The sequence below is a fragment of the Nelumbo lutea genome, chromosome 7 (genome assembly GCF_056320005.1).
Source record: "Nelumbo lutea isolate HS-2025 chromosome 7, American lotus-T2T, whole genome shotgun sequence".
NCBI classification, from domain to species: domain Eukaryota; kingdom Viridiplantae; phylum Streptophyta; class Magnoliopsida; order Proteales; family Nelumbonaceae; genus Nelumbo; species Nelumbo lutea.
In genome coordinates this window covers 25,031,008-25,045,291 of record NC_142690.1, presented here as the reverse complement: position 1 = coordinate 25,045,291, position 14,284 = coordinate 25,031,008, and the positions used below count along the sequence as shown (strand labels likewise).

The window sequence follows — 14,284 nt, the reverse complement described above, 5'->3', positions numbered from 1 at the left end:
GATTGTTTATCTTCAGGTGTTAAGGCTGGATAGAAGCAACGACATAAAGGTTCGACCAATGTTTTGATGGTGCCTGTTCGAGGAGGGAAGGATTTCTGACCTCGGGGAAGCTCAGATGTTTTTGGTAAAGAAGTAACAGGATTCTGAAGCAAGTGTAAAAGTGTTGAGTTTTTGGCTGGGAATATGGGCGTTTTCTCGTCTCAAAATGACTTAGATGAGATATCTTCAGGCAATTTATTTTCAATGGTGGTGGAGAATCAAGAAATTTTGAGTTTGACATAGAATGAAATCCAAACGATTAGAAGAAGTTGATCGCCTAATGCCTAAAGGAAGACAACTGTTGCATTTAGAGCTATAGCAACGAAAGAAAAAAAATTCAAATGGCTTAGTAGGGACATTGAGGTGAAGTACAGTTGGGTGAAGAGAAATGCTAACTCAATTGCCGATGGGTTAGCCAAGCAAGGGTGAATAGGGAATCTTTGTTTTGGGCTAATTTCTAGTTTTTTTGAAGAGTAAAATAGAAATTTTATTAAAAGAAAAAGATCAGTTACATGTAGTAGGTGACAAGATGGCACCTAACTAACAAAACAGAGCAAAACTGAACTAGGTACAGTCCAACACTACGACTGGTACAGATGCATCATTGAATCTCAAGCCAACACATTTATCAAAAACAATCTCAAGCAAACACCAGAAATTTTCCCCCAAATCTGATCTGTTTGCTTGATCGAAATCTGGTAACACCCAAACCCAATCTGCAATTAACTTCCCAACCAGAGCCACCAGAACTTATGTCAGTCTGTGTTCTTGAGTTTGTCTTAAAAAAATCCTTCTGTTCCTTTCGTTCCATAGTGTCCAGCACACAGCAAATGGGATGCAGCTCCAAACTATCCCTGCTTTCCTACCCCAATTCTTGGCCAGGTGGAGAAAATTTCTGCTGCAGTTCTTGGCTGAATCGCACTTTTCCCAAATAAAGAAGTGTAATAACTCCAAATTATTCTTGCAGTCTTGCAGGTAGAAAATAAGTGCAGAACAGATTCTTCATCTGCACTACACATGACACAATAGTTTGCCATATGAAACCCTTTGCTCTTCTGATGATCAGATGTTAATATGCTGTCCATGGAAACCAGCCAAGCAAAAGCTTCCACTCTAGGTGGAGTTGGGTTCCCCCAGATTCCACCCTTATAATCTGATCCCTGCTGGTCCTTTAACATAGCTAGATAGAAAGATTTCACTGAGAAAACCCCGTTCTTGCACTCTTTCCACCACAAACCATCCCTCGGAAGTGGATATCTCCACTTTCTGAAGCATGTTCAACAACTGAACACATTCTTCTATTTCCTGGTCTAGCAAGGGGCTTCTGAATTTGGGACACCATACAATCTTTTCTTCGCACACTTCAAAGCATTGATCAATTCTAATCTGGTTTTCAGACAGCCTATAAAGTTTCGGGCACACTTCACACAGCTTCCCCCTACTGCACACCACTCATCTTCCCAGAATCTAATTCTTGGCCCATCTCCCACCTTAAATCTGACTCCATCTTTAAACTCTTGATTGAACAACATGATCCCCTTCCAAACACTCACTTCGTAAGAGTTGGAGACCTCCCTTGACTCCCACCCAAACCTCACCAACCCATATTTTCCTGCTACAACCCTTCTCCAAAGGGACAATGATTTTTTGGCCTACACACCTTATCCCATTTCACCAAATGAAACTTCCTTCCACCACCAACTCCTTCCCACATAAAGTCCCTCTGTATCTTTTCAAATTTTTCCTCCACCTTTGCTGGAGCCTTTAGAAGAGATAGATAATAAGTTGGCAAACTTGAGAGAACACTTCTCACCAGTGTAATTCTGCCCCCCAGAGATAGGTATTTGACTTTCCATCTTTCTAGCCTTTTCTCTACTCGTTCAATCACTGGACTCCAAATCCCTGCTTCACTAAGCATTTGATGCTTGGTCATTGAAGGGGACTCGGATGTGGTGATTAGGTGGCTGAAGGAAGACAGCAATGGTTTGTGGAGCTACAGAAATGAAAAGAAAAAATTTAAATGTCTGAGTAGGGATTTTGAGGTGAAGTACAGTTGGGTGAAGAGAAGCGCTAATTCAATGGCTGTTCTCTGTTGTGGGGGAGTTAAGATATTTTACCTCCCCTTTCTTGTACTTCAAGTTTCACAATTTTTATTATTTAATAAAGCATCTTGTTACTGATAAAAAAAAATCCCTGCTTCATTAGTTCTGGATCGTACCGGAAGTCCTAAATATATGAAAGGTAGATCACCTGTGGCATTCAAAAAACTGCAACAAAATGGTCCAGCTCCTCCTTCCTTACCTCCCCTACCCCAATTATCTTAGTCTTGCCTAGATTAACTTTCAGACCTGTAAGCATCTCGAAATTTGCTAGAATAGCTCTCAGATTCAGCACCTGTTCCTCAGAGGCATCCAAAAATATGAGGGTGTCATCAGCATACTGTAGATGGGAGTTGCAAGGACTATTATCCCCGCCCATCAAAGCCTTCAATCCATCCCAACTGAGCTGCTTTGACTAGGAGCAAATTCAGCACCTCCATTACAATAACAAACAGAAGTGGAGAGATGGGATCCCCTTGCCGGAGTCCTCTAGATGCATTGAAGAATCCTGAGGAAATTCCATTAATAAGTAATGAGAAAGATAAGGAGGAAATACATGCATATATACAGCTTCTCCCCCTGAAGCCCATTTGTCTCTGAATTTCCTTAAGGAATCCCCACTCCACATGGTCGTAAGCCTTCTCGATGTCGATTTTGCACACCAGTCCTGGCCAAGGTTTAAAATGTCAATGTCGATGGAATTGCCGCTTACCAAAATATAGGACATATGTTGGAAATGTCGAGTGGAAATATTGTAAAAATTAGAGACATTGTGGGAATATGCAAAGATATTTTGTAAAATGATAAAAGAAGCATTAATACATATTTCTAGACTATTATCTTATTACCAACCATTATATAAAGCTAAGAAACTAAGATCAATAACAAATTAGTAAATGATGATTTACTGATTTATTATGCATTTTGATGTTTTTACAAGGTTATCTGATATTTTCTTTTCTTATTTTTAGTTCTGATTTATTATAAATTCTAATATATTTATTTCACACTAGTAAATAGAAATACATTTATTCTGTTTTTTTAAATATTAAAGTTATAATACATTATGTTTTATTCTAAATTTAATAAACTGATTCTCCTTTTTGTAGTATTAAGATTATGATAAATTCTGATTTCTTATAAAACTTGATGAATTTATTATGATTTTTAATACTAAATTTATAATAAATTATGATTTAGTATAAAATTTATTAAATTTATTCTGATTTTTATATTAAATGTAGAATATGGTTTATTATAAAATTTAATAAACATTTTCTGATTTTAATAAATATTTTAAAAAATATTAACTAGTTAATATTTTATTACTTGAAAAATATTTTATGTTTTATATTATAAAGTAATTAGTTTATTCTTTTGTTTTTAAATTTTGTTAATTCTTTTTATAAATATTTTATTTGAAATATTAAATAGAAATATGAATGGAATAATCTATATTAATATACTGTATTATATTAATATAATATACTAATATATTATATTTTTAATGTACATTAGTCGACATCCTGGCGACAATAGTCGACATCTTGTCAACATAATAGGAAAAACTGTATTTTTTTTTTGGTTATTTGGATCGACTTGGTCGACATTTCCGAAATATAGGAAATGTCGGCCGACATAATGTAATTTTTATATTACCATCCATTTTCATGTCGGTGAGCCTCGACATCGACATATGTTGGGCGACATTAGCAACATTTGGTAACATTTGAAACCATGGTCCTGGTCTTTTACTTCTTAATTTTGAGTCAATGCATTTGCTGGCCACCAACACCCCATCCAAAATTTGCCTTCCTTCTACAAATGCCATTTGGGAGTCACCCGCCACCTCCTGAAGGACTCTCCTTAACCTTTTAGACAGCACCTTAGAAAGTAGTTTGTAAGGGCTGCTAATCAGACTTGTAGGTCTGAAGTCTTTTATATTTATAGCACCATCTTTCTTTGGGACTAGTGTAATGAAGGTGGCATTGATCCTTTTGTCTGGTTCCTTTAAAGTGCAGAACTCCTGAATCATCTGAGAGAAATCTCCTTCCAAAAAGCCCCAACCAGCCTTAATGAATTTGAAATTGAACCCATCCGGTCCAGGGGCTTTGTCTGTCCCCACTAATATCTTTTAGTGCTTCTCGGATTTCTTCTATCTCTATCTCTTTCTAATTTTCTTTCTTTGTAATTTGTTCATGGGGAGTTAAGACATTTTACCTCCCCTATTGTAATTAAAGTTTCACATCTTTAATAGAGCTTATTGTTATTGATAAAAAAAGTTGATCGTCTAGTGGAAATTGAGATGGATTTTGACTTTTGACGCTGGAAGTGTAGAGCCGTAGAGGTGGAAAAGTTTGGGTCAGATAAAAATGAAGAGAAGAAAGAGGAAATGAGTCGTGGTGAACTTAATGATTTGGTAGAAGAGGTAGAGAGGAACTCCTACGTTACATGAGGTGTTTGTGGGCAATCTAGGGGTCGATTTGGGATAGCAAAAGATGGTAAGAACAATAAAGGGATTACCATTGTTGACAATTCAGAAGAGATATGAAAAAACCTGAGAAACAAATAGTGGGCACTTTGATCATACCACTAAGGTCTTTCATTGTCTGAAAGATGGTATTCTGGGGGTGGGACCTTCTAATAAATTTAAAAGAGTTTACAAGAAGAGGGGCATGAAGAATAAAATTAAAAGGCATATAAGCAATGAGAAGAGTAACTCCATTGATAAAGCTCAGAGAAAGGTTAAGAAAAGTGAGATGGAAGTGAGCTTTGATGCTCAAACTGAAGGAAATAGAATGGAGGTGGAAGGGGACGAAGAGAGTACTGATGAGGAAGAGGATGTTAAAAGTCCAGAGGAAGATAACAAAAAGAATTTGGAAGAGTGGGGGAGATAGAGAAGAAGGTTGACTTGGAAAAATTTTTGAAACAGAGGTTCAAGTAAGCAAGTTATTTGGGGTGTTTGTCTTGGGAGGAGAGGAATTTGTAAGAAAAAAGTTAATGGAATTGGAAAACTATTATCCTTTGCCTGCTGATTAAGTGTTGATCAAGATAGTTTTTTTTTTTTTTTTTGTTTCTTGTTTTTAACTACTTTCTGGGGGAAGGATTTCAGTTTGATTTCTGAATGCGGATTTTGTTTTGGCGGGTGGGTGAGAGGCATGTTGGAGGCTTTAAATTGTTGGGAAGTCTGGGCAGGGGCTCAAATATGTACTTCAAAATTTTGGTTGGGGGGACTCTTTTTTTTCTTTTTGGATGATAACTTATTACGTATTTTTGTATTCTCTTCTTTTTTTGAATAAAGTTTTCATTTTTATTTGTTATAGAAAAGGACTCTGTATTGGTATGAGTGCATGCAAGTATCAAAATATGGTTTTGTGTTGCATTGGGGACTGTCTTGAAGTAATCTGAAATTGCAGGCTTCTGTAGCTAAAACAAAGGTTATGATGTATCATAGTGTAGGCACAATCACACAAGTTTAAATTAGTTTGCAGACTGTTGAAGCAAGTGGATTAAGCCTTTAAGTGGATGGAATGATAAGAAAGCCTTAATTACTGATAATAATGCTTTAAATCTGACTGATGAAAGAAAAATGTTTAGATTCTGATACATGCACTTGGATTTTGATTTAAGCAACTTACAAATGTCCAGTATTTAACAATGATAATTTCTTAAATTTTCAGTTGGTTAGTGACTGAATAATTACTTATGGTATACGAGTGTAAAATTACATTATTGCTTTTATTTTTGATTGGTAACTTGAACTTCATTGCTCTACGAAAAAAAAAAAATTCTTTACAGTGTGCCATGCACCCTTTTTACAGGCCTATAGCCTGCCCATCCCATTCATTTTAGTGTATTGTTTGGATTACAACTTCCCCCCATGGGAAATGGTTCTCCAAAACAGCTGTTCCCTGAGAGTTCCTTGTTTTCCTAAAACGTTAGCCATGCCATTTGTTGATCTGTATGCCCATTAAAATCTCACCCCAATCTCTTCAACTAATCTTCTTACTTCTATTATCTCATTTCTTAGTTATAAATTTTCACCATGCAATTTGCTGATCTATCCAAAACAACTAATCTTCTTACATTATTTGGTTCTTTCCTTGCTAAATGGAGAGTAATCCAATGGCTTTTCTATGCAGGATGACATTTTGTCTTGAACATCCATCTAAAAAGATGCTTCTGATGCCAGTAGAACCATTTGAGCCTAACAAATCCTGTTATGTCTGTTCAGAGGTAATGCAGTCTTATTTGCACATCATTGTTTGACTCTTGTTTAAAGTTCTGGTTTATTACTGCATTCTGACCACACACAAATGTGCAATTGGAAATAGACGCCTCTTTTACTTGAAGTTAATACTCATCGTTCAAAGCTGCGAGATTTTGTGGAGAAGATTGTTAAAGCGAAGCTAGGTATGAATTTGCCATTGATCATGCATGGCTCAACCCTTCTCTATGAGGTCGGGGATGATCTTGATGAAGATATGGTCGCCAATTATTCATCGAACTTGGAAAAGGTACATTGTCTTGTCTTTTAACCATAGAAGTTATGCTAAAGCTGATGCTAGGGACTTGGTCATAGTTTTCAAGGCACCAAGGCAAAGCTAGGTGAAGGGGGGGTGGGGGGGGGAGAGGTGTCTTGTCTTGGTCATAGTTTTCTTGCACTAGTAATTGTCTATAATCTTTGAATTTAGAAATTGAGGAGGTGGGTTGGGTTGTGAGGCATGCTGGAGGTTTAAGTGGGGATCGTTTTTTTTTTTTTTTTGAGAAATGATAAATACTTTAATTAAGTGGGGATCATTTTATGAGGGCCGAGTTTAAAGATTGCTGAAATGGAAACTGTCTGGTCAAGTTACAGGTTGGTAAAAGAAGATACTTTTTCAAGTGCCCAAAGATCAGAAGGGTTGGGGCTTCTAATGGAATGCACTTGGTCAAGGTGCAGGGGGGAAAGGAAGAAAGCTGGTTCTGGGTGATTTCAGATACAACAGATTTGGAAAAAATGATTGTTTTGAGAGATGTGAAGGAGTGTGCTGTTAATAAGAGTGTTTGAAGCATGTATTCAATGGTAGTTCTCCTGGGTGCTGTGGTCGAGAAGGTGGTGAGAATGTTTTGGCTATTGATGCATCTAATCATCGGATGGTTGACGCTGTGTTGATCCTGGAAAGCTGCTCTGCTTTGATTGTGACTTCTTCAGGCAATGCAGGGGTGGAAGCAGTAGGGGTGGGTTTGGGTTAGGTATAAGCAAAGAGATGGTCTTCTTTTTTTGCAGAATATCCAAAGTGTTTAGCTTCGCATGATGGCTAGAAGCAGTGCAGAAGTGGAAGATAAAGCCATAGCTCATACTATGTTTCAGCTGATATGGGTTAACACCTACTTAAGGAGATTAGTATACAAATTACAGAGCCTATGAATCTATTTTGTGATGATAAAGGAGCAATTCATATTGCATCCAACCCTGTTTTTCATGAGAAAACAAAACACATTGAACTAGACTGTCACTTTGTAATGGAGAAGGTTATTAATGATGACATATCTACACCTTATGTAAGGTCTGAAGATAATTCACTGACTAGTTTAGCAAAAGTCTGAGTTGGGTTTAGAATGGGTTACTTTTTTAACAAGCTGGAGTTGTATGACATATGCTCCAGCTTGAAGGGGAGTGTTAGAAATATTATAATATGTATTGGAGTAGGCGGCAGGACAGTTCTGTCAATCTACTCTAAATTCACTTAAGGAGGGGTAATATGGTCCTTTTACTTGTAGTTATTTCTCTTAGTATAAATAGAAGTTGAGTGCAGGTGGGGAATAGTGTTTTCTCCTCATGCCAATTCTTTGTACTCTTTTTTTGTTCTTCCCGTCTCTTTATTGCATCCTTTTATTGTTGTATTTCTGTTTTCTTCTCGTTAGAATCAGAGCACAGTTACATGATAGTAGGAAAATTTTGAACTGAAAAATTCAGACTTCAGAAAGGTAATATCACTTGGGGATATTATTGTCAGAGAAGAAGATGGAAATGCAAGCTGGCTGGTGCTGTTATAGATGGAGGTTTTGAATATGTGGTCAATTTAGATGGTCTCCTCCTGATGCACATTGGATTAGCTATGCCATCCCTTGATTGGACAGAAATGGGGGAGTTTTCATAGGGGAGCATCCTACTTGACTTGACTAGGACACCTTTCTTCATATACATTTATTATTTATATAAACATAGACATCTGGATTTACACACACGTTTTACTACTATAATATAGGAGAATCTGGTTTACCCTTTTCAAAATGGATTATATATCTGGTAACATCACACTAGCACTTTTTGAGGCTTATTATCCTGCTGCTCTTAGCTGTTTCAATGTTGTAATTCTTTTTTTTTTTTTGGGATGGATTTGAATGCTGTAATTCCTTGTTTGTAATACATTTCTATGTCAAAATATTGAAGTATATTGTTTGATAATCAGTTGTTAACAACCATTATTAATTGTTATAACCGTTATAATGGTTTATATTTTGAAAATGGATGTTCTAATTGTTTATGTCTCCATTGTTCTCAGGTACTAGCTGAACTTCCTTCTCCAGTCACTGGTGGGACAGTTCTCACTGTGGAGGATCTTCAACAAGAACTGACATGCAATATTAATATCAAACACAGGTCTTTTTTGAACTTTCTCCTTAACTGTTTAGCCTGTGGGAGAGTTTATTAATATCTAAAAGGATTTCAGAACACCTAATTTGTTTGATTCACTAGAAAGCAATAAAAGAAAATATATTGCGTGTTTGAAGAATCAAAGTAAAAGCCATTTGATGTCTTTGCTCCACACATCTTAATCAGGAGCTTTTTTACTATTTTATTGACCACTTATGTTGTTAATCTTTTGTTTTTTCCTTGAGTTTTAAGGATAGGCCTTACAAGGCTTGCATTTTCTTTTGTTTTTAGGATACATGGATGAATATAAGAAACAATGTTTAGAAACATTCATCAAATGAAGTGTTTTTATGTAGCAAAAATAATATATTTTTTAACCATCATACAATAATTAATTTGAAGAACATTGGTTATATTACCATCTTGCTTATTTACATTTGGACAAAAAGACATGTTAAAGTTTTTGGATGGGGTAGAAGGAAGGATGGTGTTAGCATGGATTGGAAATCCCCAGCTAAAAACAAATTGAAACTGAACTTCAATTGCAGCTCTATGGACAATCCGGAGAGGGAAGGCAAAGGGGGTGTATTCAGGAATCACTTAGGCATGGTGGTGGCCTTATACACAGGGCCAATTGGAGTTGGATATTCTGTTATAGCTGAACTGATGGCATTGTTGCAAGGACTAAATCACTAAGGTTAGCAAAACAGCTTAGATTCTGAGAATTGGAAGTGGAAAGGGGACTCAAAATTGGTCATATATTGGACAAGGAAAAGTACTTAAGCACCTTGGGTTTACAGGAATGCCGTTAAAGAGATAGAATACCTATCAAGGAAACTCAACACTTGGGTTAGAAAAACTGCAAATGGGATGGCATATGCACTAGAAAAACAGGGGGTTAATAGACATCATTTGTTTTGAGCAGGTGTAAACTTTTGTGTTGCGGTTTGTTGGAGTGCTGCAACATATTGTACCAAACTTAATATTAATGAATTTCCATTGCTGACAAAAAAGGGGGTTTTTGGGATTGGATGGACTTTCAATGATCAGGAAGGGGGGATGGTTTTAGTATTTTCAGCATTACATGGACTTGGGCACAGGAGTCAAAATCCAACATGTTCACGGCCTATGCTGGGGTAATATGCCATTAAAAGACAAATATCCCTCAATTTATTCCATAGAGATAAAAACAAACCCATAGCCCCTTGTGGAGAGGCTTGAAAGGTTCTGAATTCTCTGTAGTTCAAGATTTAATTATAGATCTTGAAGGAATCTCTCTGGCACTGGCTAATTCCACCCAAAGTTAGGGCTTTCTGTTAGAAGGTATTTTATTTAAGGATCAATTTTACAAGGTTCTTTGAAGGAGGCAACCCAATTGGTGCTTGTCCCCTCATGTTAATTATTTATTTATTTTTGTGTAAAGCTTATCCTCTCATGTTTGCTCATTGTGTAAAGCAAGTTGTGAAACTATAAGCCATCTACCAAATTCCTGTACATTTGTCCCTAACATCTGGGAGCATTTCTTTGACCCTCCGAGAAATATGTTGTAAGTAGCTTGTTTTATGACACCTTGTTCTCCCCACCCAAGAAAAGAGGAAAGATCCTTTGGAGATGTATCCTTTAGTCATTATGGGAAGAATGAAATGCAAGTTTATTCAAGAGGCCCATTTTAAAGAGGCTATGATTGATAACATCACGATAAAGGTGGTTCATTGGGTTAACACTTCACCAATTTTAACCCTTTTTCGGTGGATAATATTGTGAGATGATCAGAATATATTGCTGCTTCATCATCCTTGGCCATTAAGTTAATATCCTCAATTTGGTTCCCTCCTTCAGCATGCAACATTAAGTTGAACTTTGATTGGTGCATCTTTGTAAATCTGGGGCAATCTGTCATTGGGGGTGTCTACACCCCCATTCAGGACCTATTAGACATGGGAACTCAATCATAGCTGAATTATTGGTTGTACTCCAATGAATAAGAATATGAATAGATCAAATTTATAAATGTTTATGGTAGAGGGGAGATTCAAAGGTCACTGTGAGATGGCTTAAAAACAAAAGTGAGAGATTGGCTGTATTGACCAATGTTTTAAAACACGGAGGCGTGATGCGAGGCGTTCCACTACCTAGAGGCGTGAGGCGTAGTTCAGAGCACATATGCCTCCCAAACACAAGGAGGCGTAAGCCTACTTAAGAGGAGGGGGGGGGGTGAGGAGGAAGGAGGATGGAGAAGAGGCAGGAGGATCTCATTTTTCTTTAATTTTAATAAAATTTTTTATATTAAGAAGTATGAAGATGCATATCACTATCGGCATTATGTGAAAGAAATCAGTTACCTTGCTTGAGAAATGCATTTGGTGGTCATGAGGACACAAGTGCATTTGGGGGTCATCTCTATGGGGATGAATGAAAATATAAATCCTAATGTCAAAGGATTGGTTTAGGTAGCATCTGCTAGCTTAAGCCTGAGGGATCCAAGAACATTTTATACATAACACACTTTTCTATAAACTAGTAAAAGTTTCAGTTACTGATAAAAAACACTAGTTTTAAATCATGGCATTTTTTTTATCAATAACAGAAACTTTTATTTTGAAGAAAAGATGAGAGAAAAATACAACGAGAAGGGAGGGGTAAAATCTCTTAACCCTCCCTAAAAGTAGATATCGAATTAAATCAATGCCCAAAAGAAACTGGCTCTTCCCACCCCTTGTTTGGCCAAAGAGTCTGCCAGAGAATTAGCACTCCTTTTTGGACCACTGAACCTGAATTTGCATGTTTTGAGTAAGCTGGTTAATTTTCATTTTTTCATTTGAGAACTTCCACAGAATGAAATCTTCCTTCTGCATCCAGTTAATAGCCAACCTAAAGTCACCTTCCACCAGCAGTTTTCTAATATTCATGACATATTGGGATATGCCATCACATAGTAATAATGGTCAGTGCCCCCTTGAGCCTCCAAGAACAAGTTTGTCTACTTACCAACCATTATAGAACTTCATACTTATTTTGAAACAGGATTTTTTTTTTATAGTTTTTTCCTCTTTTTCTTTTCCTTTCTACATTGTGCATTTTGTTGCTCGGGCTCTAGATTATTTTCCTACTTAGATGGTTGTCACTGTTTTGTCTTGTTTGTGGACAATTCTTCTCACTTTATATGGCTGTATTTATTGTGCTCCAAGGTGGTAATTCCCTAGATCATCCACAAACGTTATAACATGGTACACATCCAAAGAAGAATGAAAAATTGTTTTGATGAAGTAATGAAAACAAATATTTTGAAAAAAGTTTGAAAATAAATGTCTAAATTGTGTTTTTCTACATTTTTTTGATGAATAAAAGAAAAAATTTATTACTTTAGAACTTAATAGAGAACTTTAAACTCATACAAAAATTTTATTACTATTTGGGGGTGGAGGTTGTTCACTTTGACACATTGTAAAACTTAATCTTCTATATTTTATGACTACCATTGATTCTCACAGGATCCTGCTAAGATAGACAAGTTGAAGAGATTCATTGCTTTTGAATTCAAGATCAAGGACCTAGGAAACCTTGCATTTTTTGGTAATTGAAGTAGATTGGTCAAGAAAAGATCTATTTGTTTCTCAATACTTATTGCAGAGTTTGGGAAATTGAGAGTTGGCCTCTTTACACTCCCATAGACCTAAAGCATAAGTTGGGCGTCATATGGAGGGATTCTTTATGCCAACCATCTACGACCTTCACAAATATAAATTATATTGGGTCTATTGATGATGGATGATCCACCTCTGGATATTGTACCTTCACAGGTGGTAATTTAGCAGCTAGTTGAAGCTAGAAGCAATCTATGGTTGTTAGATCTAGTGCTGAACCATATATAGAGCAGTGGCCCATTGAGTTATGAAAATACACCGGTTGAAAATTCTTTTGGAAGAGCTGAGGATTATATTTGATGGTCATATGAAGCTGTATTGTGATAACCAAGTAACAATTAATAGGATTAGGAATGCAAGATGTTTAACATCACACTAGCCACTTTTAGTAATTCAACTAGGAGAAAAATAGACAAATTGAAAGTTTCTCATGCTTGAATTATTGACTGTTTTAAGCATTTTGGTACAAACCACATTTGTTTGATTTCACTCTGTTGTGTTTATGTATTAGTTTATGCCAATAGGTTTTTTAAACATTTAATTTCTTTCAAAGTTCAAGTTCACATGCAATTTCTTTTTTACTTTTGTTTTTTTTTTTCCTTCACCTTGGTTTATTAATTCATAATAAAGAAAAGTTTGAGGAGGATGGTTCATAGAACTAGAGCAGGATGGGCAAAATGAAGGATGCATCTGGAGTCTTATGTGATAAGCAGATACTACTTGGGTTTAAAGGAAAAATCTATTAAAACAGAAACATGTCTAAAATGTAAATGTCACAGAAATGTGTTTGCTGAGATGGTTGAGTGGAAAAAAATTAGAAAGGATAGGGTCAGAAATGAAGTCATTTGAAGGAACCTAGGAGTAACTCTAATAGGTGATGTGATAAAATGAGAAAGTAGACTAAGATGGTTTGGTCACGTGCATAGAAGATCTGCAGTACCTGTAAGAAAAAGTGATGTTGCAAGTTGAAGGGTCTGAAAGGGCTAGGGGTAGACAAATGTCATGGGTTTAAGTAGACAAACTGATTTTCTGTTTGCAGGTTGTAAAATGCTATTTAGTATTTTTTCGCTGGTGTAATGAAGTTTTTGATAACATATATAATTCTCTATACGCTGCAATTATTATATATTTTGTTAGGAAATGTTAGTTGAGGGAATCCCTGAGCGCGCTTTGTTACTTGCAGAGAAGAATTTGATGAGGAGAAGGAACCTGATGGAATGCTTCTCTCTGGATGGGTACAATCTCCTCAAATGAAGAAAGTTAATCACAAGCAGGTTGACAATGAGGATAGCACATCAATTGTTTCTCAACCAGTGCATGTGGAGACGGAAGATGTGGATGAAACGGAGATAGTTGTTTCTACTGGGACCAAAAGAAAATCGTCTGAGATTTCTAGCAATACCTCTTCAACTGCATCAGCCGCTAGTGTTGGTACTAGAAGTAACCAGAAACCAGAAGAAATTAATGATGATGATGATGATCTTGTCATTCTTGGACACTCGGACACCCTCAAGAAGAAAAGGTTGCAGTAGTTGTAGCAATTTCAGAATTGACTATTAGAGCCTTCATCCATCTGAATTTTGTACCAATAGAGTAATTAACGGATTCTTTTGGTGCTTTACTTTTCAACTTGATTTATTAGTTCTCAATTTGTATATCTTATTTTAGCGAAGATCTGCATTTTTTTCTCGTTTTTGTAACTACAGTCTGAGGTAGAAATGTTGAATATCTGTGAACATTTTGCTAAAAATTTAGTACTTGAAAACTGATTTATCTGTGAACATTTTGCTAAAAAATTAGTACTTGAAAACTGATTAATCATTGACGAGGTGCCCTGAATGTTAAAAGGGATGATGTGTGTT

General features: G+C 36.2%; 1 protein-coding gene across 1 annotated transcript in view; it reads left to right on the top strand.

Moving 5' to 3' along the window:
- SAE2 (SUMO-activating enzyme 2) overlaps nucleotides 1-14,243 on the top strand; it is a 32,880-nt gene extending 18,637 nt beyond the window's left edge. Inside the window, exons 8-11 of the mRNA XM_088953729.1 lie at nucleotides 6,281-6,374; nucleotides 6,473-6,655; nucleotides 8,687-8,784; nucleotides 13,606-14,243. Coding sequence (XP_088809855.1) covers nucleotides 6,281-6,374; nucleotides 6,473-6,655; nucleotides 8,687-8,784; nucleotides 13,606-13,954 — 724 coding nt within the window. The 3' untranslated portion in view covers nucleotides 13,955-14,243. The remainder of the gene's footprint in view (nucleotides 1-6,280; nucleotides 6,375-6,472; nucleotides 6,656-8,686; nucleotides 8,785-13,605) is intronic.
- The last annotated feature ends 41 nt before the right edge of the window (nucleotides 14,244-14,284 follow it).